The 27,364-nt window shown below is 34.7% G+C and overlaps 1 protein-coding gene across 4 annotated transcripts in view; it reads left to right on the forward strand.

Annotated features, from left to right (window-relative positions):
- The window catches only part of GOLGA4 (golgin A4), a 76,061-nt gene that overhangs the window by 43,170 nt on the left and 5,527 nt on the right, over positions 1 to 27,364 (forward strand). For 2 of the 4 annotated variants that reach the window (XM_015811739.1, XM_015811740.1), the window contains exons 10-18: positions 1,627 to 1,782; positions 2,328 to 6,460; positions 7,163 to 7,284; positions 11,201 to 11,331; positions 15,918 to 16,031; positions 17,742 to 17,762; positions 18,070 to 18,138; positions 18,694 to 18,769; positions 21,123 to 21,226. In XM_015811739.1, the coding sequence (XP_015667225.1) occupies positions 1,627 to 1,782; positions 2,328 to 6,460; positions 7,163 to 7,284; positions 11,201 to 11,331; positions 15,918 to 16,031; positions 17,742 to 17,762; positions 18,070 to 18,138; positions 18,694 to 18,769; positions 21,123 to 21,226 (4,926 nt within the window). The remainder of the gene's footprint in view (positions 1 to 1,626; positions 1,783 to 2,327; positions 6,461 to 7,162; positions 7,285 to 11,200; positions 11,332 to 15,917; positions 16,032 to 17,741; positions 17,763 to 18,069; positions 18,139 to 18,693; positions 18,770 to 21,122; positions 21,227 to 27,364) is intronic. The other 2 variants (XR_001548800.1, XM_015811741.1) reach the window with 2 other exon arrangements.

Genomic DNA, 27,364 nt, shown 5'->3' on the forward strand with positions numbered 1-27,364 from the left:
ACTCCCAGGTATCCATAGATATTGTTTCTCCTATATTTTGAGCCCATTTAATCATACAATCTTTAACTAGCTCAGTTTCTGAATCCAATTCTAATAGAACATTATATATCCTTCTAATATGTCCTTTAGCATCATCCCTTACTTGTTTCAAAAAATTCCCATCTTCCATGGAAAAAGCAGTTTTTTTATCAATTCGCCAGTTGTGATTGTCTTATTAGTAGCTACTATCCTGCCCTCCCAGACGTGGTTGCTAAGCAGGCAGAGTGAATGAGATGCCTGCTGAAAGAAGGCAGGCAATTCCCCTGAGTGTGTAGAAGAGAATTCCTATGCTGGGCTGTAGAAACAAAGCCAGGATCCCAAAGATCTGAGTGTTGTTTCTTCAGCTTATCACAAACCTTCCCCCATCTCAATGTGCAGTCCCAAAAATTAGAGCTTCGTTTTCCCATCGTGGGAGTTGCTGCATGGTGCCATCTATCTTTCGGGAACATTGTGTTTGCTTTAAGGCAGCAAACATAATATTTCTAAAGGGTGGAAAGGATTTTTCCAGCAAGTGTCAGAGCCAGACTTTTTCCAGCCAGCACCAGAGCCACAGGGCTTTTTGTGCAGAGCAAAATCAATCTGACAAACAGCCCTTCCCCTTTCAAAAGATATTGACTGAAAAAGTCCATGGTGGGATTTTAGCACGGAGCACTTGAAGCATGGGGCATTTGGAACCAGCTGTAAATCTCGTGTGCTAAAATCATTCCTGGCTTTTCAGCCAGAATATTTGAGAGTGGATAGGATGCTTGGTGCAGGCAAAATCAATCTGACAGGCAGCCTTTTCAGTCTAAAGAGACTGATTGAAAAAGATGTGTCCCGAAATGAGGTCCAGTGGACCTTTTCCAGACAGCTCTCAGGAACCAGAGGGAGTCCTGTGGCAGGGCTTGCAACCTTCTTGCCTGCTTCTCTGTTGATTTTCTGAGGAAGCCAGCAGGGAGAATTTCAAATGGCAATCACTTCATCATGTGGTGGCGCAGTGGTTAGAATGCAGTATTGCAGGGTAATTCTGCTGACTGCCAAGGGTTTGATCCTTACTGGCTCAAGGTTGATTCAGCCTTCCATCCTTCAGAAGTTGGTAAAATGAGGACCCAGATTGCTGGGGGCAATATGCTGATTCTGTAAATTGCTTAGAGAGGGCTGTAAAGCACTGTGAAGTTGTATATAAGCCTAAGTGCTATTGCTAGTGCTATCATGGGGGGGAGGCGTGGCAATTTGTCATAAGTGCAAATGGGTTGCCAAGAGCCCAGATCACATGACCGCGGGGTGTTGCAATAGCTGTAACTTTAGGTACTAATCATAAGTACTTTCATTCAGCACATTGTAATTTTGAACAGTTACTGAACAAATAGTTGTTAACTAAGGACTACGTGTACAGTAATTTCTATCCAGTCAATAAAAGATCTACTCTTATATACTCTTACTCTTATCACTGAAATCTTACCCCTTTAATTGAGTGCTTAATATTAAGAGAGGCTAAATTTCAGTTGTGGTACAAGCTAGTGACCGGCAACACCAGAGACCTTTCAGTATAAGCTGTCACGTTTTGCTATATATATATAATATATATAAAATTAATTTTAAATACAGAAAAAATGCCAGAAGAATCACCTATGTGAAATGAAAGAGAAAGAACAACAAGATTTATTAGCTTTAGAAGAAATAGAATTGCAGAAAAAGGCTCTACAGTCAGAATGCAACAAAAAAGTTGAAGATATGCAACTGGAAGTAGAAACTTTCCAAACAGTAAGTAAAAAACATGAAATGTTTTTGAATATTTTGAACATTTTGCTTGAAAGTAAAATATAAATTATCAGGTCTCTTAAGAAGGAAATTAAATCACATAGAAATGTTAAAACTTATTCTGTGGATGATTTCGTTTCTCATATGGAAAATTCTTTTGGCTTTTTTCCTTCATATTTCTGAGTTTTTCTTGTAGTAATTACTATGGTAGAGTTTGTGAATTTTACAGTAATCTTCTGCAGAAAATAATTAGTTCATAATAACTTTATACAAAGTGCAATAATTCTAGGTATTTTCCTAGGTTTTGAGTCCAGAAATATTAATTTTATATAGATCAAACCTACATAGAGCTATCATTTTAACAAGCTAAATGATTTTAGATTTAATGCCGTTTGTCAGAATAAGCAACATAATTTATATTTAATTTTTTCATTTAAATTGTTAGAATCTTGTTATGCATAACATTTAAGTAGATAATATTTTAAACATTTTTTTTAAAAAAAACAGTGTATTTTATTCATTATATTTTCCACTGATCTTCTTAACAGAGAATTCTTGAGCTGGAAAGTTCCCTTATGAAGTGTCCACAGAATGACAAAAGCCAGTTGGAAGAACTGGCTACTCAGATAGATTCAGACAAAAATGAGCACAATAAAAAAATAGCTACTATGACTGAAAAACATAAAAAAGAAATTGAATACATGAAGCAGCAAGAACAGCAACATTGGAAAGAACAGTTTGACATATTAACCCAGCAGCAGCAATCAGAAATAGAGAAACTGAGGAAACATCATGAAGAAGAAACGGCTAAGCTGTTAAAAGAAAAAGAGGCTATATTTCATGCTCATATAGAAGAAATGAATGAAAAAACTTTAGAAAAGCTTGATGTGAAACAAACAGAGCTAGAAGCACTTTCATCTGAATTATCAGATGCTCTGAATAGCCGTCAAAATCTTGAACAATATATTTCTAAGTTAAAAGAGGATGCAAATAAAGCAAAGGTGGAGTTTGAAGCCAAACTTGATCAGCAAAGGAATAATCATAAGGAACAAGTTGAAGCTATTTTTAAAGATCAGGAAGTAACTGAGAAATCATTTAAAGAAGAAATTATTCAACTCAAACAATTCTTGGAAGCAAAAGAGAAGAGTGAAGAAGAATCAGAGCAGAAAGAAATGAAAGAAACTCTAGGAAAAGCTGAGACACAATGTAAAAGAATGTCTGCAGAATCAGATGTTTTATGTCAGTCCAGGGAAGATAATGCAAGTATTTATGAAAACAAGTTTAAAAATTTGCAAGAGAAATTGGAAGTTATAATGGATAAAAAGTCAAAACTTGAAGAACAGATTGTAAAAACTGAAACCCAGCTGAAGGAAGTCAAAACTGAGTTAGATTTTCAGACATCCCAGGTAAATGATCTGAAATGTGAATTAGAAGAAGAAAAGAGAAAAAATATACAGAAAACCTCATCTCTGACAGAAAATTATGAATCACAGTTAAGAAACCTTGGAGGAGAGATCAGTCAGTTAAAAAGTCATTGTACTGGCAAGGAAAGTGAAATTGGACAAATACAGCATCTCCTGAATCAACAAATTGAAAAGTATAAGCAGCAGTTATCAACCAAAGAAGAAGAAATCAATGCCTTAAGGGACGAATATGAGCTCAAGTTAAAGCAGCAAGAGACACAAACAGAGGAAGCTATAGAAAAAATAAAAAATATGCAGGAAGAATTTAAGCAAAAACTTTCAGAACAAGAAGCAAAACTAAAAAGTGAGATTGAGAGCAACCAGTTGGAGTTTAATCAGAAAGAGAAGCAGTTCACTTCAAAAATGCTGGAAATGACTCATGCCAATTCACTTGGAATAAATGATGCTATTTTAAAACTGGAGATGAATCAGAAGGAACAACTAAAAAGCATGGTTGAAACTCACAAACAAGAAGTGGATGAAGTTGTACATCTTTGGGGGAAGAAACTAAAACAAGAGGTTGAAGAACTTGAGGAAAAACATGAAACAGAATTGCAAGAAAAAGAACAGGAAATAAGAGACCTGAAAGAAAGACTGGCCACCTTTGATGCTGAAAGAGAAGGGAATAATGCAGAGATTACCTGGTTAAAGGATGAACATACAAAGAAAGACAAAACTATACATGAACTTCAAGAACAACTGCAACAGACATTAGCACAAGTGAATCTTTTGACACAAAAAGAAAGTGATTTAAAGAAACAACTTGTAAAATTAGAGACCGATCTTAGTTTTTCTTTGAAAGAGAAAATAACAGTACAGGAACAGCTTAATGAGATAAAGTTAATAGAAGAAAAAAAGAAATATGACATTGTGGAGCTGGCAGATAAATTGAAAATGTCTGATGCTGAATACCAAGCCTTAAAACTGTCACATCTTAAAGAACAGGAGAATTATGAGACAAAGTTAGAAAGCGAAAAAAATGAGTTTCGACAAAAACAAGCTGAATTTGAAAATTTCAAGAGAGATACAATTATACAACTGGCTGATTACCAGCAAAAAGCAGAAGCTTTATTGAAAATAAAAATTGGTGAACTGATTAAACAATGCAATGAAAAAATTTCTTCAATAACAGTTAAAATTGCTCACTGTCAGCAACAGACAATAAAAATTAAAGAAGACATATTAATTAAAGCCGATCAAGTTCCAGACTTAAAAGTTCAACTTGAACAATTAACAGGGAGTCATGTAACTTTAAACAGTAGTTTACAGGAGTCAAAAAAACACTTGGAGGAAAAGGAACATTTAATGATGTCTATGAAAGCAGATGTAGATAAACTTCTAACAGAAAAAGAACTATTGGAAAAAGAAAGTTATCTCCAGCAGCAAACGGCAACAGAGAAGGAATCTTGTATCACAGAGCTGAAGAAAGAATTATCTGAGTATAATAATATTGTTACTTCAATGAGGGAGGAGCTAAATGAGAAAAAAGCAGAAATCACAGATCTTAACAAGCTTACTAGTGAATTAAACCTCAGACTTGAAAAGAGCATATCAGAAAAAGAAGCTGCCACAATGATGTTAAACAAGCAACACAGAGAAAACCAACTGCAGTTACTGAATGAGATGGAAGTACTAGCTTCCAAAGTTGAATCATTGAGTGAAGATAAAGTTACTGCCCTGAAACAGGTAGACCACTGGGTGAACAAAATGTCAGAATGGAAGAAGAAAGCTCAGTTGAGATTTACACAAAATTACAATACTATTAAGGAATTACAAAGTAAGATTGAACTGAGTAATAACCAAGCTAGTGAAAAAGAAGAAGAACTGAATAGAATAAAGAACGAGCGCGATAAACAAACCAAACAGTTAGAACATTTAAAATGTGTAATGGAACAAAAGCAGATCAGAAAAGAAAAACAGGAATCTGATTTGGTTGCTGAGATAAAAATCCATACAGCGAGAATTGCTGAATTAGAAGAGCATATTGCTCGGAAAACAGAGGAAAATAATTATTTAATGGAAGAATGTAAAATATACCATGAACAAGACAATGGGCAAAAAGAAATGGCACAACAACTTCAACGGGCTCGGGAGGCACTAGTGGACAAGGATGACAACCTGAAGGAGATGGAACAAAATGTCCTAACTTTTGAGAAGAAAATGCAGGACATGGAAATTGTCCTTGAAGAAAAATCAAAAGAATTTGAAGGAATAAAACTGGCTCTATTGAAAACAAAAGAAGAAGAATTAAAGGCTTTAGAAGAAAGACTTATTTCAGAAGCAACTTCTAAAATAGCAGATCTGAAAAAAAAGGCTGAACACAAAATTGCTTCTATTAAAAGACAGTTGACGACTCAGATGGAAGAGAAAGAGCAGCAAAATAAGTCAATAGACTCAGATTTAGAAAAAGAGTTGATAAAGAAAGTAGAAACAATAAAGGTTTCTGCAGAGAAAGATAAAGTCATTGCTTTAGAGAATATGCAACAGATGTATGATATAAAAATTGATATTTTAAAAAAGGATTTGTTGGATAAAGAGAGATTACTTGAGAAGTATAGTGAGGAAGCAAATACATGTAATATTTCAAAGATGAAGGCTCAGGAGCAACAAGAGGAACTTCTTAAAAGGTCTCAAGAAGATAAAAATAGAATTAAAAATCTTCAACGAGAACTTGAGGAACAAATCAAGAAACAGGCTTCATTACATGAACAACATACCAAGTATGAGAGTGAATTAAGAAATATCAAAGTCGAATTGAAAAATAAAGAACAAAAAGAACAAAATATGGAGATTGCAATTAAAGACTTAGAAAAAAAGCTTCAAGAAAAGGAGGAAAAAGGACAGTCTTTTGGCGAGGATTTTATGAAAGAGAGAGAACAACAAAGGACTGAGATGGAAAATAGGATTTCAGAATATAATGAGAAATTAAACAGTCTGCAAGAGCAGTTAGATGAAGGAAGTGGCCTTATAAAAACTCTGGAAGGAAATATAGAAGAAAAAACTAAATCAGTCTTTGAACTTCAAAAGATGGTTAATGAGATGCAGATGCAACAGAAAGACTTACAAGCTACACTGAAACAGACGGAGCAAGAGAAACAGGAACAGCACAGAGATCTGATTAAGCTTCAGAAGGATTTGCGAACCTTGCGAAAAGAACATCAGCAAGAGCTGGAAATTATGAAGAAAGAATCTAGAGAAGAAATGGAACAAAAAATAAAGTAAGTTATCATTAAGTAACTGTTAACTCTTTAATAAAATGTATGTAGAGTAATAGTGAATAAAATAAAGTTTATGATCAACATTATTTTCCAAAAATGGATATATATATTCCCATTTCATGCAAATCAGAACTGTCTATTTGCTTTAGATCAGGTCAAAATTTTGAACTTCACGTTCAGATAAAAACCAGAAATTATGGTTATTTAAAAATATATTTCTAATTCATACTATATAAAGAAGCACATAAGGAAGTAAAAGACTAATTCAACCTTCAGCTTATGAGCTAAGATATGATAGTAGGAATGTAATGAGTGCATGTATAGTCTGTTTTAAGTAATTAATTATTTAAGATGTATGTTTAAGATGCTATATTTAAGATTGTTGGATATCAATTTATAGTTCACACCTAAATATTTTTACCTACAAGTTATAATCTAATTATATTTTTCCTAGATTGTCACCTTTTTTGAACTATGTACATATGAATATAATATGTTTTTACATTCATTATTCAAGTATTTTCCTAAATTTTCATTATGGTAAAAATCTAAAGATCAGATGTCATTTTTATAAGTACTGTATGGAAAAATAATAAAATTAATTATTTTAACCACTTTGTTACCCAATATAATCCTGTTTGTTTTTTACCAGGATGTTTGAGCTAAAAAATTTTAATTTCTTAATTTCTTATATCTTAATAGATATGAACAGGAAGACATTGAACTAAAGCACAATTCCACATTAAAGCAGCTAATGAGGGAATTCAATACCCAACTGGCACAAAAGGACCAGGAATTAGAAATGGCTGTAAAAGAAACTATCAGTAAGTTACAGTGATATACTTTGCACATCTGAAATGCCACAAATGTCAAATACATTTTTTTCAGAGAATTTTGGGTAGCATTTTTGACATGATGCTCTGCAAATGACATGATGGACTGCAAATGGTATCACCCATCACCAGTTTATTCCTCACTTGGCAACTGAGGAAGAAAAGGAAAAAAGTAGAATTCAAAGAATGTAAGCACCTAAAAGACCAGATAAATCCATAAGAGAGAAGATGAGATGTCTCTAGTGCGGAGAAAGAAAGTTGGTAGGAAACTGGGAGAAGCAGGAAAGAAAAGTGTGTGTGTGTGTGTGTGTGTGTGTGTGTGTGTAAGTCAATAATGCAGAAAAGTTCCATGACAAACAAGCAGATTGAGTAAGACTATGTGAGGGCAAGACTTGAACAGTATCATCATCAGCACCTTACTTCCCTTTGAATCAGAGTTCAAAATGGTTGCAGCTATCAGGAAACTAGAGAATGAAGAAGGAATGGAGGAGTAGCTGAAAAATGCCTAGTTCAAATGGCATTGCTTCAAAATGAGAAGACTTTCAATACCTGTCCTGGAGAAACTCCAAACAAAGAAGACAGGAGTTAATGACTGTGAACTCAGTCAGAACTTAAGAAAAAGGCACCAAAAAAGCCAGTGACTCTGGAGAGGAAGGGATATTAAATAATAAAACCTAGGAGTAAAATAATAACACAGTCAAGAAGTAAAAATCAGCAGTCTTGCTAAGGTAGGAAGAGCAATAAAGTAAAAGAACAATTATAGAGGTTCAAGCATAAAAAGATATTAATGAAACCACTCCAAAGTAAAAACTAACCCTTCTTTCAGTCATTCATTCCCTGGCCATCTCCCACATGGCCTACTGCAATATACATTACTTGGGGCTACCCTTGAAAAGTGTCCAAAAAAGGCAGCAAGTGCACAATGTGGTGGTGCAGATGAGGGTTGCACATGTAACACCTGCTATATGAGCTGCATTTGGTACCAGTTTGCTTCTAGGACCAATCCAAAGTGTTTGTTATCACCTTCAAAGTCTTTCATGGCATAGGATCTGGTTGTCTGAGGAATTCTCATCCTTATATCATTGATTCATCCCACCCAATCATGCAAGGATAACATGGAGTGGAGCGGAACAGAACAGAACAGAACAGAACAGAACAGAACAGAACAGAATAGAATACTTTATTGGCCAAGTGTGATTGGACACATAAGGAATTGGTCTCCGGTGCATAAGCTCTCAGTGTACATACAACCAACAAGTTTTTCAATTAAATTTAAATCATGATTATAATCATCAAATACATTAATCATAAATCATAAGATACAACACTCAGTGATAGTCATGGGATACTAAATAAGCAACATAAATCATACTAGGGTACTAAGTAAAACAATATAAATTATAAAATACAAGCAACAAAGTTATAGTCATAAGAAGATAAGGAATAGGTAATAGAAAAGATGAGAAGGATAATAGTAATATAGCTCTATTAGGTAGTTTGACAGTGTTGTGGGAATTAGTTGTTTAGCAAGTGATGGCATGTGGTAAAAAACTCTCCTTATATCTAGTTGTTTTGGCGTGCAATGCCTTATAGTGTTGTCTTGAGGAAAGAAGTTGTTTATACCCAGGTTTATGTTTGTGCCCAGAATGTGAGGGGGTCTGTAGATATTTTCACAGCCCTCTTTCTGGCTTGTGCAGTATACAGAACCTCAGTGGAAGGCAGGCTAGTAGCTATTGTTTTTTCTGCAATTCTAACTATCCATTGAATCTGTGTCTGTCTTGCTTGATTGCAGTGCCAAAGCAGACAGTTAAGGAGGTGTAAATGACAGACCCAATAATTCCTTTGTAGAACTGTATCAGCAGGTCCTTGCGCAGTCTGAACTTTCTGAGCTGGCACAGGAAGAATATTTTTTGTTGTGCTTTTTTGATGACATTTTTGATGTTAGGTGTGTCCATTTTAAGTCTTGAGATATTATAGAATCTAGAAACTAGAAGGTCTCTACTGTTGTCTAGTATTGTAAGAGGTAGTAGAAAATGAGGGCTTCTCTTAAAATATACTATCATTTCCACAGTTTTGAGTGTGTTCAATTCAAGATTGTTCCGGCCGCACTACAAGGCTAGGTGTTCAACTTCCTGTTTGTATGCAGATTCATCATTGTCTCGAATGAGACCAATCACTGTTGTATCATCAGTAAACTTCAGTACTTTAACAGAGGGATCCTTTGAGATGCAATCATTGATATATAGAGAGAAGAGAAGTGGAGAGAGCTTGCAGCCCTGAGGAGCCCTTGTGCTAATTGTACAGGTATCTGATGTAATTTTGCCTAGCTTCACCTGCTGCTTCCTGTCTGTTAGAAAGCTTATGATCTATTTACAAGTGTGGTCAGGCTAGCTGAATCAGTTTAGTTAGAAGAAAATCTGGAATGATGTATTGAATGCTGAGCTGAAGTCTACAAAAAGGACCCTTGCATAGTCCTTGGAGTTTTAAGATGTTGTAGGATGTAGTGCAGAGCCATATTAATAGCATCATCTGCCGATCTATTTGCTCAGTAGGCTAATTGCAAGGGGTTTAACAGCGGATCTGGGCTGGTTTTCAGGTGGGCCAGCAGTAACCTTTTAAAGGTTTTCATAACTATGGCTGTCAAAGGAATTGGTCTATAGTCGTTCAGCTCCTTGATGGAGGGTTTCTTCAGCAACGTGATGATAGTAGAGCGTTTGAAGCAAGAAGGAACATAACATATCTCTAGTAATTAATTAAAGATGCAGGTGAAGATGGGGGCCAATTAATCAGCACAAGCTTTCAAGCAAGAAGGAGTTATTTTGTTTGGGCCTGGTACTTTTCCAGGCTTTTATCTATGAAATAGATCTTGTACATCTTTTTCTGTGATCACCAGAAGGGAGGGGTCAGTTGTGGGAGGCTTGGCTGAGATGTTGGTGATAGTTGACAGTGGTTTCCTCTCAAACCTACAGTAATTCAGGTCATCTGCCAGTTGCAGATATTGCAGACCCCATCATTAAAGAACTTTGACTGCTGTTGTCTAGGAAGAAAATCTTTTCTGCCATTGCTCTCATCCTATGAACATTTTGTCCCTGGAGATGAGGGTCGCCCTCACTTTCCTAACATTTTGAAAGAGCATCAAGACTTAACTCTGTCAACTGGCATTGGAGTCTAAATGTATCATGTAATCCTGGGAATGGTTAGTGTGTTCCATCTGTGTTTTGGCTTTTATATTTTTTAATTCTCTATTTTTGATTATAGCTTTTATATTATTTTTTTTAAACATCCAGAGTCACACAGGTGTGATGGGCAGCATAGATACTGATCAATTAAATAATATAATGTAACATAACACTTAAAATATGAAATCCCAACATTGTTTGTTGTGCATGATATTTATTATATGTCTATCTTTTCTAATAAAACAGTCTTTCTCTAATAAATCCACATGCCTTTCCTAGTTGCTATCATCCTTTGGAAATAGTCTATAGCTCATTTCCTGGAGCAGAAGTGGTCCTTTATAAGCAAAAAGTAAATAATGCAAAGTATTGTCTTGTTCAGGAAGTCCTATCATGTAGTCATTTGGAAAAATGTAAGGTTGTTTGTTAAAGCCCTTTGAATGGGAAGCATTGAAGAAAGCAGCCTTTAACTCTTTGCTAATAGTTGTTAAATAGCTATAAAATAAAATAAAGCTTGAAGCTATTTTAATACCTTGCAAACAGCTTAATCACAGACTTGTTTGCAAAGAATACCTATTTGACTTGTTTTCTTTTAAATTTTCTTTTTTAAATTTCTTCAGATTGAGTAGTTGCTATTTACTTTTTAGCCATTGCTGATAGATAAAGGTTTAAAATAGAAAGCTAGTTGTATTAACCTAGTCATAGTAATATTGTTACATATTTTTAAATAGGTAAAGCCCAGGAAGTGGAATCTGAATTGATAGAAAGTCACCATACAGAGACAGTTCAACTGCATAAAAAGATTTCGGAAAAGGATGATGATCTACAAAGAACAGTGAAAAAGTATGAAGATATACTTGAGGTATATATTTGTATTGAATAATGTTTGTGTTCTTAAAATCTAAATATAATGAAAAGTTGTTACACATTTGAGAGTTGTACACAACTATAGACTGGTACATACAACTGTGATATTTGTACATAAACTATATTTAGTATGGTAATTCAGTTCCTGCATAGAAATGAAATCATCATAGTGAGCCAATATGAATAAAATGCAAAGTGCATTTTATGAACAGATATCAATGCTATTGCATTGCTTTCTTTTTCTGTTGCTTAATTCTTCTTCTCTTTGTGTTATATGCAAAAAACATATTTAGAAAGCTTATTCTTTCCAAACACCATTCCAGAATTAGAGTAACCTACCAAAACCCTCCTCTTAGCATTGATCTTATCTCATTCCATTTGGCAAGGGCACCAGGTCAAAGTCCTCAGAAGATGATCTTTTTGTATATTTTTATTAAAACTTTTAAACTAGAAGATAAAGGTAATACAAACTAACACAAAGTGAGGAAGATAAAAAAGAATAAAACCAAAGGAAAAGCAAAAGGTCCTAAACAGGAAAAAAACCCCAAGGAAAAACAGAAAAAGGGGAAAATATGAAGTGGTTTCCAATATTCTTCACAGCGGTACAAATATATTTTGATCTCGATCTCTTTCTTGTTATATCATATTACTCTTATTTTTATAATTATTCCATCTGATCATCAAAACTGAAAGTCACCAGTTGATTTTTTTAAAAAAAATTATATAACGAATCCAGGTAGGATTCCAGTCAGGAATAAATGTAGATAATGTCTTCTAATGAAAGAAATTAATTTGTCCATTTCAGCAAAATCTATTAATTTCATCAATCAATTCTCTATGGTTAAATTTTTCATCTCTATACATGCAATAAACTCATGTGATCATAAGTTGAAATAATCTTCCAGGAATGCTTTCAAACTGTTTATTCATTAATCCTGAAATGAACAGTTCTGAGTATTGATCTTTAAGATCCTCTGTATCAAAGTATCTATACTTTAGCTTTTATACATGTTCACCAAATATGATAAAATGTCCCTTCATGCTGTTCGCATGTCCAACTTATATTTCAGGTGCCTTAAAACATTGTAGACAATTTCATTTTATAAAATTCTGAGATCATAACACTTTATAAATTTCAACCTCTTTAACAATATATTTTCCTACTGATCCATCTGTATATTATCATCAAATTCTTAGCCCATTTTATCATACTTTCTTTAATCTGTTCTTCTGTCTCAGATTTCAACATTTTGTACATTTTATCAATTGCATGTTCATCATCAATACACAGTTGTACTTAAAGTTCTAACTTTGCTCCATGAGTCTTTTTATTCATTTTACATAATGTAAATATGGAAATCATTGATTATTATATTTTTCTGCTATTAATTTTCTTTTTTTATTTTAAATTCCCCTCGATAATTTTCCAACAGATCCCTGTACGTCAACCATTTATCTTTATTTGCCATTTCTTTTCTATAATATGCTTCTTGAGCTGAGATCCATAAAGGTATTTATGGGAAACACTCTAGATATCTATTCCATATTCTCAGTGTGACACATCTAATAAAATGATTTTTAAAGTCCACATTGACTTTAACTTTATCATACGATAAATGCCCATGCAATCCAAACCTCAAACCTGTGGAAGTTTTCTTATTTCTCAGTAACATCCATTCTTCCAACCTGACCAAAGAACAAGCAGCAAAATGCAATTTTAAATCGAGTAAAACCAATTCTTGTTTTTTTCCTTCTGCTATATGATTTTAGATATATCTTTTTGCCATTGTTTAAAAAGTATATCCATTGTCAAGATAGGTATGATGTCTGAAATAAAAACATCATTCTTGGCAAAACATTCATTTTCATCATAGAAATTTTTCCCAACAATTATAGTTTTAAATTCACCAATCTTAACATGTCTTTCTTAAGTTTGGCCCATGTTTTAACATAATCATTTTCAAATAAAATACAGTTCATATTTGCGATAATAATACCCAATTATTTTAATTTTTTATCAGTCTTAAAACCACTTTTTCCATCAATTCTCTTTGATGTTTTGTTTGCATATTTTTGTAACATCTTTGTCTTTTGTTTATTTATTTTGAAATCTGATAATGTACGGTATATAAATTTCCCATTAATGCTCCTGCTCCCTCTAGTGGGTTTTCTAAAATTAACACGTCATCTGTAATTGCTTTTTAAGATTCTTGTTCAATCTTCCCTTCTTTGATTTTCTGATCTTGATTTATATCTTTATTTCAATATCTCAATAACCAAAATAAATAAATATGGAGACAATATTGGAGACAATCCTTGCCTTGTCTCTTTTTGAATCTCACAAGGTTGTAATTAGTTCTTCATTAACAATTTGTTCTCTCTCAGAGTAAAAATAGATTTTACACATTTAATAAATTTAACTCAAAGTTTCATATGTTCCAGAATTCTTAAAAAAAATAATCCAGTTCAAATTGTCGAAGGATTTCTCTGCATTTAAGAATACCAATACAGTTTAGTTTTCATTCTTTGGCTCCAAACATTCCAGAATATTCAAACCCCACATAGATCTTCATGAGTAAAATCCTGAATATTACTTTCAACCTTTGTGACAAAATTGTAGAAAGCAATTTTTAAATGCAATACTAAGTAAAGATATTGGTCAATAATGACCAATGAAAGTAAACTCATGCCCCTGATTAGATATTAATAGTATACTATTTCTTTGAAGAGAAAGATGATTTTGATATCTGCAGATTTAGAGGGGAGGAAATGACTTGGTAACCAAATGCTTTAAGGCTTTAAAAGTTTTGAGTGGAATTAGGAAGACAGTGTGGCTCACAAATAGCAGTCTTGCTCAGAAACAATAGGCCTATAGTGGAAGTTTGGTTCAGCAAACTTTAAAATCCAACTATGGTATCATGTGAGATATACTGTTGAAAGCAGACAGCACTTGGTTTGCAAAAAAGCAAAATGCTTTCTTTTGGATATAGCTTTGAGGTATAGCTGTGAATTCACTTAGTACTGCATCAATTATATCAACAGAAATAACAGATTATATCCAATAAAGACTGAAAGATAAATTCCTACCTCCTTAGAGAAGTTAAGGCCATATCTTCCAGAAAAGGAACAAGAACTTAAATAATGCTCTCTTAAACAGATTAAGAAAATATATTTCTGTACTGTTGCTCGTGTGCATAACTATAAGAATGCAGTATATATTTGTAGCTTAATTGAATATTTGCAATGTGATTGCCAAAATTCAGTACCTATGACTACACGAATTATTGGAATCACTGCTACATTGGATTTAATAATGTAAAGTTGAGAGAATATGATATGTTCTATATAGTTTTGCAAATGTTTTAGCTTTTAGCCTTACTGGTCCATTTTTTGTTTCACATTACATTAAATCAGTTTATTGAATATAAATTAGATAATACCATAACCAAGTACTATTCTTCCTTCATTTTGACAATTGTATGTTTGACAAAACATTTTTGTTTTAACACATTATTATGTGTGTTTTGAAGCCAAAATACCTTTAAAGCAGGGGTGTCAAACTGCTGGCCCATGGGCCGGATGCGTCATCCCAAAACCGCGCCCACCTCATTGCCGGCAATGGAGAAAAAGCTCTGATACGTCGCGCGACGTCACATGACGTCGCGAGTTTGACATGCCTGCTTTAAAGTATCTCTTGTTTTTATGACATTATTTAAACTTTGATTAGTTTTTTTAATCCTGCCTTTATTATTTTTATAAATAATTCGAGACAGCAAACATATTCAACATATTTTCCTCCTCCTATTTTGCACACAACAAATACCCTGGGAGGTGAGTTGGGTTGAGAGAGAGCATTTTTGTTTTACTTTATACTGTACTGCACTGCACTACACTATATTACAGTACCTTCCAAGAATCATGCTTTTGATTAATGTGAAATGGAAGTTTTCGAATTAAACTTCATAGGAATGACAAATGAATTTTTTTATCCCTCTGTGTATGTTTGTATACGTTTGTATGTGCATGTGTGTAATATGTTTGTACTTCTACCTTTCTTTTATAGCTCTTTCATAACTTTCTACACTATGAAATTCTTGACATAATGGCATTTCACTAGAATGAAAAATGTTATATCCGAAAAGCCACTGCAGTGTGCATTCTTTCATTTGCTCTAAATTTAGCTTTAGTGATATTCAACAATATTGCTAAATTGCGGATGCATAAATAAGATAAATAAATAACATATTTTATTGATTTAAGCTAATGACATAGTAATTCAAATCATAGTATGCCTAGTATTCATTTTAATAAATGATAAATGAAAGTTAGTCCTGGTGTAGAATATGAATTCTTGGTGTAGAATATAGATTTTTTAAATGGCTTTTTAAATGTGTTCATCAAAGATTTTCTAAAATTTGAAATAGTATTTAAATGATAAGATATTAAAAATACAATAAACTTCTGTTAAAACAATAACAAATCAATAGAACATTTAATATTGAAGCTGATTGGAAGCCAAATTTCACTATACTGTATTGTAACAAGATATACATGATGGATTCATTAATATTTATTCTGAAGGCCAGAGAAGAGGAAATGACCAAAAAAGTAAATAAATTGGAGGAACAGCTGGTGCAGTTAAAAGAAGACCACAAAAAAAGATTGGCATATGAAGAAAGTTGGAATGGTGATGAAGTAAGTTGGTAAACATATTGGGGTTCCTAATTTTGCTTTATATTTTTATATTTGGTTTTATTGCAGTCTCGTTCATCACAGTTTGCTCATTATAATTTTTTTGTTGGTTGATTGGTTGGTTGGTTTGATTGCTATATTTGCCATCTCAGCAAGTGACTCTGGGTGTCATAAAAATGCAAAAACAAATTGAAAAGAATTAAAAGAATACAAAATAAATATATATAGTTGCTGAGTAGAACTATTACCATGGATATTAATATAACCAAGAAATGGGGCCCTTAGCACACTCAGGTGTCCATGTCTGGGCACGCAACCAAATTCATGGCCTTATGAAAGGCCAGGTCATCCTGACGTCTGACGACGAATGTTCCAGAAGGCAGATGCTACAGAGAAGGCACATCTCCTAGTCACTGCCAGCCAATATTTTTTGGCTGAGAGACCTGTAACACACCCAACCTGGCAGATTGAGTTGGATAGGTGGAAACAACTGGAAAGAGATGCTCCCTTGGGCATTCTAGCCCCAGTCTATGAAGGACTTTAAAGGTGATAACCAGCACCTTGAATTGCATCTAGAAGTACACTGGCAGCCAATGCTGACATAGCAGTTATATTACATGTATTGAAATCAAACAGTATTGACACTGCCTCATTTAACTCTAGTCATATCTATTATTTGTCATCCTTGGCATAGTGATAGTAAAACAGGTCAGGAGCTTCACTTCTATTTTGAATCAGTGCAAGTTACAGGGTTCTTTTTTCTGTTCAATCATTATTGTTAACTAATTTTGTTAAATTAATTTAATTGTCAATTTTTAGCAAAATAGTTTTTCTTTATTGTTTCAATATCTCAGAAACAGAATTATCTTTAGTTGCCTAGTGTTATATGCAGGAAGTTTGAAGAAGATTAGTGTTGTATGCTAGAGTTTGAAGAAGATTAAGTTATTTAATTTAGTTTCCCTTTATATTAATAGGAACAGTTACTCAAATCTTAAATCCAATTGATTTTATGGGTACTAACTTTAACTATGGATATTAACACTCCCTCATTCTTGTACTTCCAAATAATAATAAACAGCTTCATCCATTAAACTACAGCTTCATCTATTACAAAATAAATTTATGCTAAGAAGAAGTATAAAAAAACAGTATCTACTACTCCTTCATTATTATAGCATTGTGTTTTTTCTGAGACAATACGGAAGTCAGATTTTGTATCCTGACCACTTATATCATTACAAGAAAATCTTGCAAGTTTTTAACAGGTTTTTATATATTTTATAGATATGAGAGAAAGTTAATTTTCAGATGTGCCACAAATATTTTTTAGATTTTAGCAAGAAATTGCAGATGAAATATTCTTTAGCAAGAAATTGCAGATGAAATTATAGTTAATTTATATTATAAAATTTGGAATTGGGTATGCAGTGGAACTGCAGTTTATACAATGAAAAAGCATCAAAGTGTTGGTCTCCGCTATATGCTGGGTTCATAATTTTACATAAATGATTTTTCAGAAGTAAAACTGCTAAAAGCATGGGACCATACATTATTAGTATTGCTTTTCTATATGTTCTTGACATAAGATATCAAATACTAACCACTTTATGAAAGAAATGGCATAAATGTGGGTGCAAGATATTTGTGCAATATTGTTTGTTGTATTAAACAGAAAAAAATGTTTAATAAATTTTGTCTTTTGGTCCTCCCTAGGAAAAAATAGCAGAACTTCAGGTAAGAAGAGACTGGATGGCCATTTGTCTGAAATGGTATAGGGTTTCCTGCCTGAGCAGGGGGTTGGACCAGATGACCTCCAAGGTCCCTTCCAACTTATTATTATTATTATTATTATTATTATTATTATTATTATTATTATTATTATTATTATTATTATTATTATTATTCCTTTTTAATGTAGCAAGTCAGTTAAGCATTTTCCTCTAATGCTTACAATAGTAATAAATAACAAGAAGATTAAATTTTGCTGTTAAAATTTTCATGTGCATGTTTTCCTAAAGAGTGTGTCTGTATTGTATTTCAGGCTCAGCTAGCCCAAAAGACAACACTTGTTAATGATTCAAAATTGAAAGAACAGGAGTTCAGAGAACAGGTAAGAAACTACTTTTGGGAGAAAAGGGATAAATTTAGTTTTAGCTCTAAAATTCATACACGTTTGTAACGATAATTTGAAAGTTTGATCAAATGCTACATAATGCTGATGATTTTCTTACCCCCTCCCCTTTCTGTTGCTTTCCTCTGCAGCTTTCAAATTCTAGTTACTAACTCCATTAAAATCAAGTTCAGATCACAAATTTTCATGTTTGGAATATAAATTCTACTTGTGAAGAAAGGATACTATTCTTTTTTTTTTCTTTTTCAAAATTACAGTTCACTGCTTTTAATTAAATATGTGCAACCAACTTTGATGAAGTAATGCTTCCACCTTTGCTAGTATAAATTAGCACAAGTAATGCAATTGGCATTATAGCAGATTTGAAAGGCATGGATAATGTATATTTTTAATATCCACTATTTTAACATTAGGAATACTGCTGTGGTTGTTTTTAAGGTTTCCAGCATTCCATAACTTATCATTCTTATTCTAAACCAAGATCATTAATCTTGGTTAATGATTATTGTACTTCCTGACTCACTCTATTTTTAGATTCACATACTACAAGATAAGTTGAAAAATTATGAGAAGGCTGTATATGTCACAACAGTTAAAACACCTTATAGAGGTGAGTAATTGTCTTGACACTGAAAAATAGAATATAAAATTTAAGGAAATATTTGGAAGCGTAATTCAGATTGAAATTCTGTGCACGATTATATGGAAATTAAACTGAGAATAAATGATTGGAATATTAATTGTTAAAATAGTAGATTGTTTATGAAACAGGTAATTTATATATAGATTTTCTGTTTCAATAGCAGAAAGCCATTTAAGCATTTGTAATAAGAATACACATTTATTTTGCCTTTTTGCCAGTAATTTTACAGTAGGTTTTTTTTATAGAATCCCCAAAATATGTATATACCAAAAGATACTAAAGAAACTTAGTAACTTACATTTAGTAGTTTAAAAAAATTGTAGAAATATTGCAAATAGTTATGTTGTCATAGATTTGTGAGGTCTGTAAATATACATAGAAATCTGATCTCTTTAAGAGCAGAAACCTACTTGCATTAATATTTTGTATGTAGTTAATGTATGTACATTCCTTGTTTGAGAAAATACTGGGATTGTTACTAACACATTTATGTAAACATACTATTAAAAACTACACTAAACCCACACCTTCAAGAACCAAAAGACGGATGGGGCGTCCAATGGGAAGTGCCCTCATCTGGGTCCAGGCCAACCAGCAAAGCCACGTTTTTATACCCTTCGAGAAGGCCAAATGGAGGGGGCAGTTATTACCTCCTGTGGAAGAATATTCTGTAGGAATAGGACTACAGCAGAAAAGGGTCTTTTCTTTGATCCATCTGCTTCAATTCCTTAGCAGATGAGATCTGTAGTAAGCCTCTTCTGCTACATGAGTGAGGCAGACTTGTCCCTGGACCTATGCCATGTATGGCTTTAAAGGTAATGTCTTAACATTTTGAATTGGATCCGGAAGCAAACTGGTAAGTAGTGCAGCTCGTGCAGTAATGGTGCATTCTGCACCAGCTGCAGCTTCCATATATTCTTCCAAGGTTGCCTTATGTAGAGCATGTTGCAGTAATCCCGCCAAGAGATAACTGGGGCATGAGTGACCATGTACAGGGCCTCAGGATCCAAGGTAAGAGCATTGGTACATAATGTGAAGTTCTGCAAAGGTCCTCCTAGCCATGACTACCATCTGGTCTTCAAGAAGGCCCCAAGATCTATCTGGGGTAATGCAACCTCATTCTGAAATAATGATGATAAACCACCAGATCCAGAGATCCTTTGCACCCACAGCCATTCCATCTTGTCAGGGTTCAACTGAAGCTTGTTATCCCCCACCCAGACCCTTACAGCCTCCAGGCACTAAGAAAGGGCAGTCACAGCATCGCTTGGATCACCAGAGATGGAGATGTAAAGCTGTATGTCATCAGAATACAGATCATATCTTATCTCAGGGTATCAGATAATCTCACCCAGCAATTTCATGTATATGTTAAAAAGGAGCAGAGAAAGTATTGTGCCCTTTGGCACCCACAAAGGAGTGGTCAAAGGCTGGACATCTTGCTCCTTACTAACACTGGGTTATATAAGGGAATGTTTTCTGCCATTTAAATTTCATGCACTCAAATAAAGGAAATTAATACAAATTTTAATATTACAGATCTCATGTTATTAAATGTGTACTTGTGCTTTAATATTAAATTATGACTTCAATTTTATCTTTCTTGAAAAATTAACATATTAATTTAAAATTAATGTAATTAATGTAATATGAACATGCCTGATAAAGTGAGAGCCTAGTTATATAAAAGCATTAGAGCAGTATCAGAAATAATATATTTAACTACTAGACAACATTTCATAATATAATTCTTGCAGTTACGAGATTAGATAAAATTGAAATGTGGCTGTTTTCAAGCAATCTCTGTTAAAAAGCATGAATAATAAATTTGTTTTTGTGGTAGCATGGCAAAGAATAGACGTAGAAAGCTTGTATGGGGAGTCTGCCTGCTCCCCTAATTTTATACAGCAGAAGTTAGAAGTTAATTTATGAAGAAGAACCTGTTTTGTTTGCTGTCCCCCAAACTTTTAGGCCTGATATAGACCTTATATCTAAGGAAGATGTTTTATTTTAACATTCCTCAAATATTTGAAGTAAGCTCTTCTATAATTACTTGAAATGTGTGCTAAGTGCAAAGAGTGTATAGGTATAAATGTTTAGAATCTACCTGTTAATAAAGTAAAAAAAGTGCTTTATGCCAAGATTGAAATATTCTGTGGATGCTTATGATGGATAAAGGTAGTAAATTAGAGTCTTCCTGGATTCAAAAGTACAAATTCAAAATATTTTGTAAAAAAAATTACTAAAGTAATTTCTATAATTTTTCAATAAGCTTGCAGTAACAGAGATCGGTATAAACTCCCACTTTTTTTCTATGCAGATGGGAATCTTTGCCATTCAGATGTTTCTCTTTTTGGTGAACCAACTGAGTTTGAATACTTGAGGAAGGTGGTTTTCGAATATATGATGGGCCGTGAAACAAAGGTATTCTTCATATTTAAGAGCTCCTGAGTGATGATGCCAATACTTCTGAGAATGGTTGCAATATTATGATGCCATCAGAAGAGGAGGCCAGAAATGACATACTTGAACAGAGGAAGAATGATGGGCAGATTGAACTTTCAAACAAGCCTTAGGAAGGAGATAAATGGTCTACCCTAGGGGTGTCAAACTCAATTTCATTGAGGGCCGCATCAGCATTGTGGTTGCCCTCGGGGGGCCGGGTGGGTGTGGCCAGGATGTGTGCGGCCTACTGGGTGGGCGTGGATGGAGTGGGCATGGCCTACTGGGTGGGCATGGCCAGCACTACATTGTTTGCGTCAAGGGTGCCTGTGGAGGCCTGGGCAGGAGTGGGACAGATCTGAAGGTCTCTGGCAGAAGGGGGTGGGACCGGGGCAAGCACCAAGGCATGGTCCATTTCTTCATTCCTCACAAAGGGTGACACCTCCCCAGCATGCACCCAGAGGGTGGGGCCAACACAGCAAAGGCTGGTTCCTCGTTGTTTCTAGATGGCCTTGTGGAGCTAAGACTGAATGCGTTTCAGCATAGATGGCCATCACAAAATTGTACATTGGCTCCCGGCTGGCCTGGGCCAGGGCCAAGGCAGCAGGGCCGTTCCCTCACTGTTTCTAGGATGGCTTCGCGGGCCACATGAAACCACTTTGCGGGCCGCATCCGGCCCCCTGGCCTTGTGTTTGACATGTCTGGTCTACCCAATGGTTTCTGGCAGCTTTTGACAAAATTATTTATTTAAGCAGTCTACAACATTATATACTACTACTACTACTACTACTACTACTACTACTACTACTACTACTAAAAAAAGTCTGGATAGTGGACGTGGCAGTGCCTGGAAACAGCAGAATAGACAAGAAAGAACTGGAGAAGATCACAAAATACAATGACCTACAAATAGATATAGAAGGACTGTGGCAAAAGTAAGCAAGGGTAGTACCAATAGTAATAGGCGCCTTGGGTGCAATCCCAAAACAACTGGAGCACCACTTGAACACCATTGGCATTGACAAATTCGCCATTAGTCAATTGCAAAAGGCAGCCTTACTAGGAACTGCTTCCATCCTGCGATGATATCTGTAATACCATCAAACATCCACATCTGCCTATCCCAGGTCCTTGGTAAGGACTCGATAGGTAGACAAAATGCCAAATCCAGTCTGAACATCTGGCTGACTCTGCGATGATCCATAATAATAATAAAAATAATAAAAATAAAGTTGGAAGGTCCCTTGGAGGTCATCTAATCCAACCCCCTGCTCAGGCAGGAAACCCTATACCATTTTGGACAAATGGCTGTCCAGTCTCTTCTTAAAAACTTCCAGTGTTGGAGAGTTCACCGCTTCTGGAGGCAGGTTGTTCCACTTATTAATTGTTCTAATTGTCAGGAAGTTTCTCCTTAGTTCTAGGTTGCTTCTCTCCTTGATTAGTTTCCATCTGTTGCTTCTTGTCCTGTCTTCAGGCGCTTTGGAAAATAGCTTGACTCCCTCTTCTTTGTGGCAGCCTCTGAGATATTGGAACACTGCTGTCATGTCCCCCCTCGTCCTTCTCTTCATTAAACTAGACATACCTAATTCCAGCAACTGTTCCTTATATGTTTTAGCCTCCAGTCCCCTAATAATTTTTGTTGCTCTTCTTTGTACTCTTTCTAGAATCTCAACATCTTTTTTACATCGTGGTGACCAAAACTGGATGCAGTATTCCAAGTGTGGCCTTACCAAGGCATTGTAAAGTGATATTAATACTTCACGTGATCTTGATTCTATTCCTCTGTTAATGCAGCCTAGCACTGTGTTGGCATTTTTGGCAGCTGCAGCACACTGCTGGCTCATATTTAAGTGATTGTCCACTAGGACTCCGAGATCCCTCTCACAGTTACTACTATTGAGCAAGTTATCCTCTATACTATACCTGTACATTTGGTTTTTCTTGCCTAAATGTAGAACCTTACTTTTTTCACCATTGAATTTCATTTTGTTGGATAGCGCCCAATGTTCAAGTCTGTCCAGATCCTTCTGTATCTTAAGCCTGTCTTCTGGAGTGTTGGCTATTCCTGCCAGCTTGGTGTCGTCTGCAAATTTGATGAGTTCCCCATCTATCCCCTCGTCTAAATCGTTGATGAAGATGCTGAAGAGCACTGGGCCTAGAACAGAGCCCTGGGGCACCCCACTACACACTTCCCTCCATGTGGATTCAGTTCCATTGAGGACCACATGCTGAGTACGGTCGGTCAGCCAGCTACGAATCCATCTGTTGGTGATACTGTCTAACCCACATTTTTCTGTCTTGTCAAGTAGTAGATTGTGGTCTACTTTATCGAATGCCTTACTGAAGTCCAAGTAAATTATATCCACAGCATCCTCTGATCCACTAATTTTGTCACTTGGTCAAAGAATGCAATAAGATTTGTCTGGCATGATCTGTTTTTGACAAACCCATGTTGGCTTTTAATAATGACCTTGTTTGCCTCTAGGTGTTCGCTGATTCGTTGTTTGATTATTTTTTCCAGAATCTTCTCAGGTATTGAGGTCAGGCTGATAGGTCTGTAATTTCCTGGATCCATTTTTTCCCTTTTTTTGAAGATGGGAACTACATCAGCTCTTTTCCAGTTTTCTGGTAGTTCCCCAGTGCTCCAGGATCTTTGAAAAACATAGTTCAGTGGTTCTGAGATCACACCTGCCAGTTCCTTAAGAACCGTGGAGTGTAATCCTGGTGATTTGAACTCGTCTAGGCTGGATAGGTGCTCACCTACCATTTTTTTGCCTATCTTGTGTTTCTATTCTGTTTCTTATGGCACTAGTTTTGATAGGTTGGTCTGTTTTTTCCCTTTGTGTGCGGCATATAAGTTTAATAAAATAAAATAAATAAAATAAATAAAAACAAATGCAAAAAATGAGTTAAATAGTTCTGCTTTTTCCCTGTTGCTTGTCATCTTTTTGCCACTTTCTCCCACTAATGGGCCAATCATTTTCTTCACTTTTTTCTTGTTTTTTACATGTTGAAAGAAGGTTTTTGTTTTTTTGTTATTTGGTCGCAAGCCTTAATTCATTTTGAGCCTTAGCTTTCCTCACTTCATGTTTGCAGGCTCAGGCTATTTGCTGATATTTTGCCTTAGTTATCTGCCCCTCTTTCCACTTTTTATACTTTTCCTTTTTATCTTTCAATTTATCAGAGAGTTCTTTATGCAGCCATGCTGATTTCTTTTGAGAGCTGTTATTTTTCTTCTAATTACTATATAAAACTTATAAAAGCTGTAAAACTAAGCAGTTAAGATAGCAGAATCTTAAACCTGGCCTAGTAGAAATTAGTAGTCATTGCAATTCCATCAAGTGAGGCAGTAGTTTCAGTGCAGTGGCATTTGCAAGAAACTACAGTGATATCAAACTGACATAGAAGGTGACATCACACAAATGCTACAATTACATACTTATATGTAAATTATTTATACAAAATAAACCACAGCATTTGCATGAGGTAAGAAGTATACAAGTTACTGTATTTGTGCAATGTCATCAGATATGTGTGATCATTCCTCACCCCAGCCTCTATGCAGATACCTTGAACGGAAGCTATAAACCATGGCTTCATTGTTATAGTAGCCATAACTTTGAATCAATGCTTAAGGGCAGCCCCAGGAAGAACATATCCTAATAATCAAGGGATATTTTTATTACTATGTTTAAAGTAAAACTGCCCTCATTTAAGAATAGCTTCAAAAGATGTGCCCATTGAAGAAAGAAAAAGGTATAAAGCCTATCATCATACTTAAGCTTCTGTACATACTTGTTTTAGGAAATACACTTTTATTCAGGATAGGTTTCTTGGACCAGTGAGTACTTTGCCACAGGAGCTCTATATTAATAGAATTCATATGCTGTGGGGTGTTTCCAATCTATTTCTTCACCTAGACCCTGATTAAAACTGGCATGGCCATTCCTGATTAACACGGACAAGAGAAAGAATACTGGGCTTTCTTTCCTAAGACACCATTTGGAGAATAACTTGTGGGGTATAAGGAGAGCTATTGTGTGTTTGTTGCATGTAGAATTGACCATGCTAACTTTGCTTTCATGGTTAAAAGAATCAACAATTAAAATAGCAAGAAACTATATTCTTCCTAAGTAAAGCAAAAGTGTACAGTTGGTAGACTTTTAGTATTAATTTCAAAAATCTTGACAGCTATATTTCTCTAAATTGAGTTATTTCTTGGTAAGTGTTCTTCATTTCCAATAGTTCCTTCCATTACCATTTTATGATGAAAGTTAACATGCATTTGACAAATGTACAAAGATCATGCATTGTGTCATTTACTTTAGTCATGTCATCCATCATTTGACCTATATGTTCAATAACACACTTGATTTTATCAAGTCCACTCCACATCAGATTACCTTAAGTTTAAAAGTTTGTGAATTTTTAATATTTCTATATAACAATGATCTGTTCTCTACACAAAGGCCTAAAATCAAATAAAGAGAACTCAATTAAAGAAATGTGCCAAAACACTATACTTGTTTTATTCTTATATCCTTTCCCTTACATTCCAAATTACAATTTTTTATTTGCCAGATTCATTACTAAGTGGACTCTTAGACTTTCCTTCACCCAACATGGTTTTGATTACTTAAGGCTAATACTTTTAATAGACAAAAAGCCTTAGATGTGCTTATATCACATGCTATAACTCTGCTGTCTTTGACAATATTTATTTGTTTATTTGATTTACTTGCTGTCCATCTCTTCTGTTAAAAAAGAATGGAGAAAGTACGAAGCCCTGCAGCATGCTACAAAGGAGTAATCGTGGGTGGATCTCTCGTTCCCTAGCCCCAGATTCTGTAGCTGGTCCAAAAGGATATCATGGTCAATGATATCAAAGGCTGCTGACAGGGCAAAGTGGGCAAGGATAGTTGCACTATTTCTATCCTGCTTTCAGCATCAACAAATGAACCTAATGCTGCCTCTGTCTCATAACTCCTGACTGGAAGGGTTCACATAATCCGTTTCATCCAGGACCCTCTAGAGCTGCCAAGCAATTTTCTAGCACCTTCTCTATAAAGGGGAGATGGAAAAATGGATGAAAATTATTCAAGCAGGTGGGATCAAGCAATGGTTTTTGGAGGATGGGGCAAATGAGGACCTCCTTAAAAGATTCCAGGAATGCCTCATCCTGCAGTGAAGAATTTATCACTTCCTGAGCGCACCTGGCAGTTACCATCCTAGCAGCTTTTACAAACCAAAACGGGAAAGGGATCTAATTGACAGGTGGTTGCACTGACAATGTTGAGGGTCATGTCTACTTCAATAGATCAACAGGATCAAATAGTTCCCAGATAATTGGGCAAGATCTTTCCCCAAGCATCTCACATGGCCCTGCACCACAGACAGGTTCCAACTGGGAATGAATCTGAGTGATTTTGTTTATCAGGTGTTGAACAAATTTGTCTGCATATATTTTAACCTGTATACTGTAATCTGGGTTTTACCCCAAACATGTTTATACTAATTTATGCAAACTAGAATCTCTAATCTTGATACAATCTTCCAAAACAACCTACTTTGATTTCTACAATCTAAGGCCTTCATATTTTATATTGTCAGGCAATACTGAATCAGTACAACAAATAAAATAACAGATCATATACCACTATAAATATGAACATTTATAGGACAATATTACTGAACATAATCCAGCAAAATGTGGCTGAAAACCTATACTAATTTGAGAGGTAATTCCAGGATTATGGAATGGAATATTTTGAACAATATATGCATAAATTTAGGCTGAACATCTTTTAATTGATTAAATTTCTATTTTTTTAATTTAGTAGAAGAGAAGATGCATTGTCTATAAATTATTCTGTCTTCTTGACCCCCAACAATTCTTTTCACTGAGTTTCAGTATGGAATGTGTAGTTTGAATTGTTTAGTCTTAATAAGTAAATATCATTCCTTTGATTCATGTGAACACAAAAATTAGATTACAAATTATCATGGAATAAGAAACAAATACATGCTTCTATTTTTTTTTTACCATGCTTCCATTAGTATTACTAAGACTAATGTATAACATTTCATAAAGAAATAGACTTGGGTGTTTGAACACTATTT

The sequence above is a fragment of the Protobothrops mucrosquamatus genome, unplaced genomic scaffold (genome assembly GCF_001527695.2).
Source record: "Protobothrops mucrosquamatus isolate PMUCROS unplaced genomic scaffold, P.Mucros_1.0 scaffold48, whole genome shotgun sequence".
In the NCBI taxonomy this organism is placed as follows: domain Eukaryota; kingdom Metazoa; phylum Chordata; class Lepidosauria; order Squamata; family Viperidae; genus Protobothrops; species Protobothrops mucrosquamatus.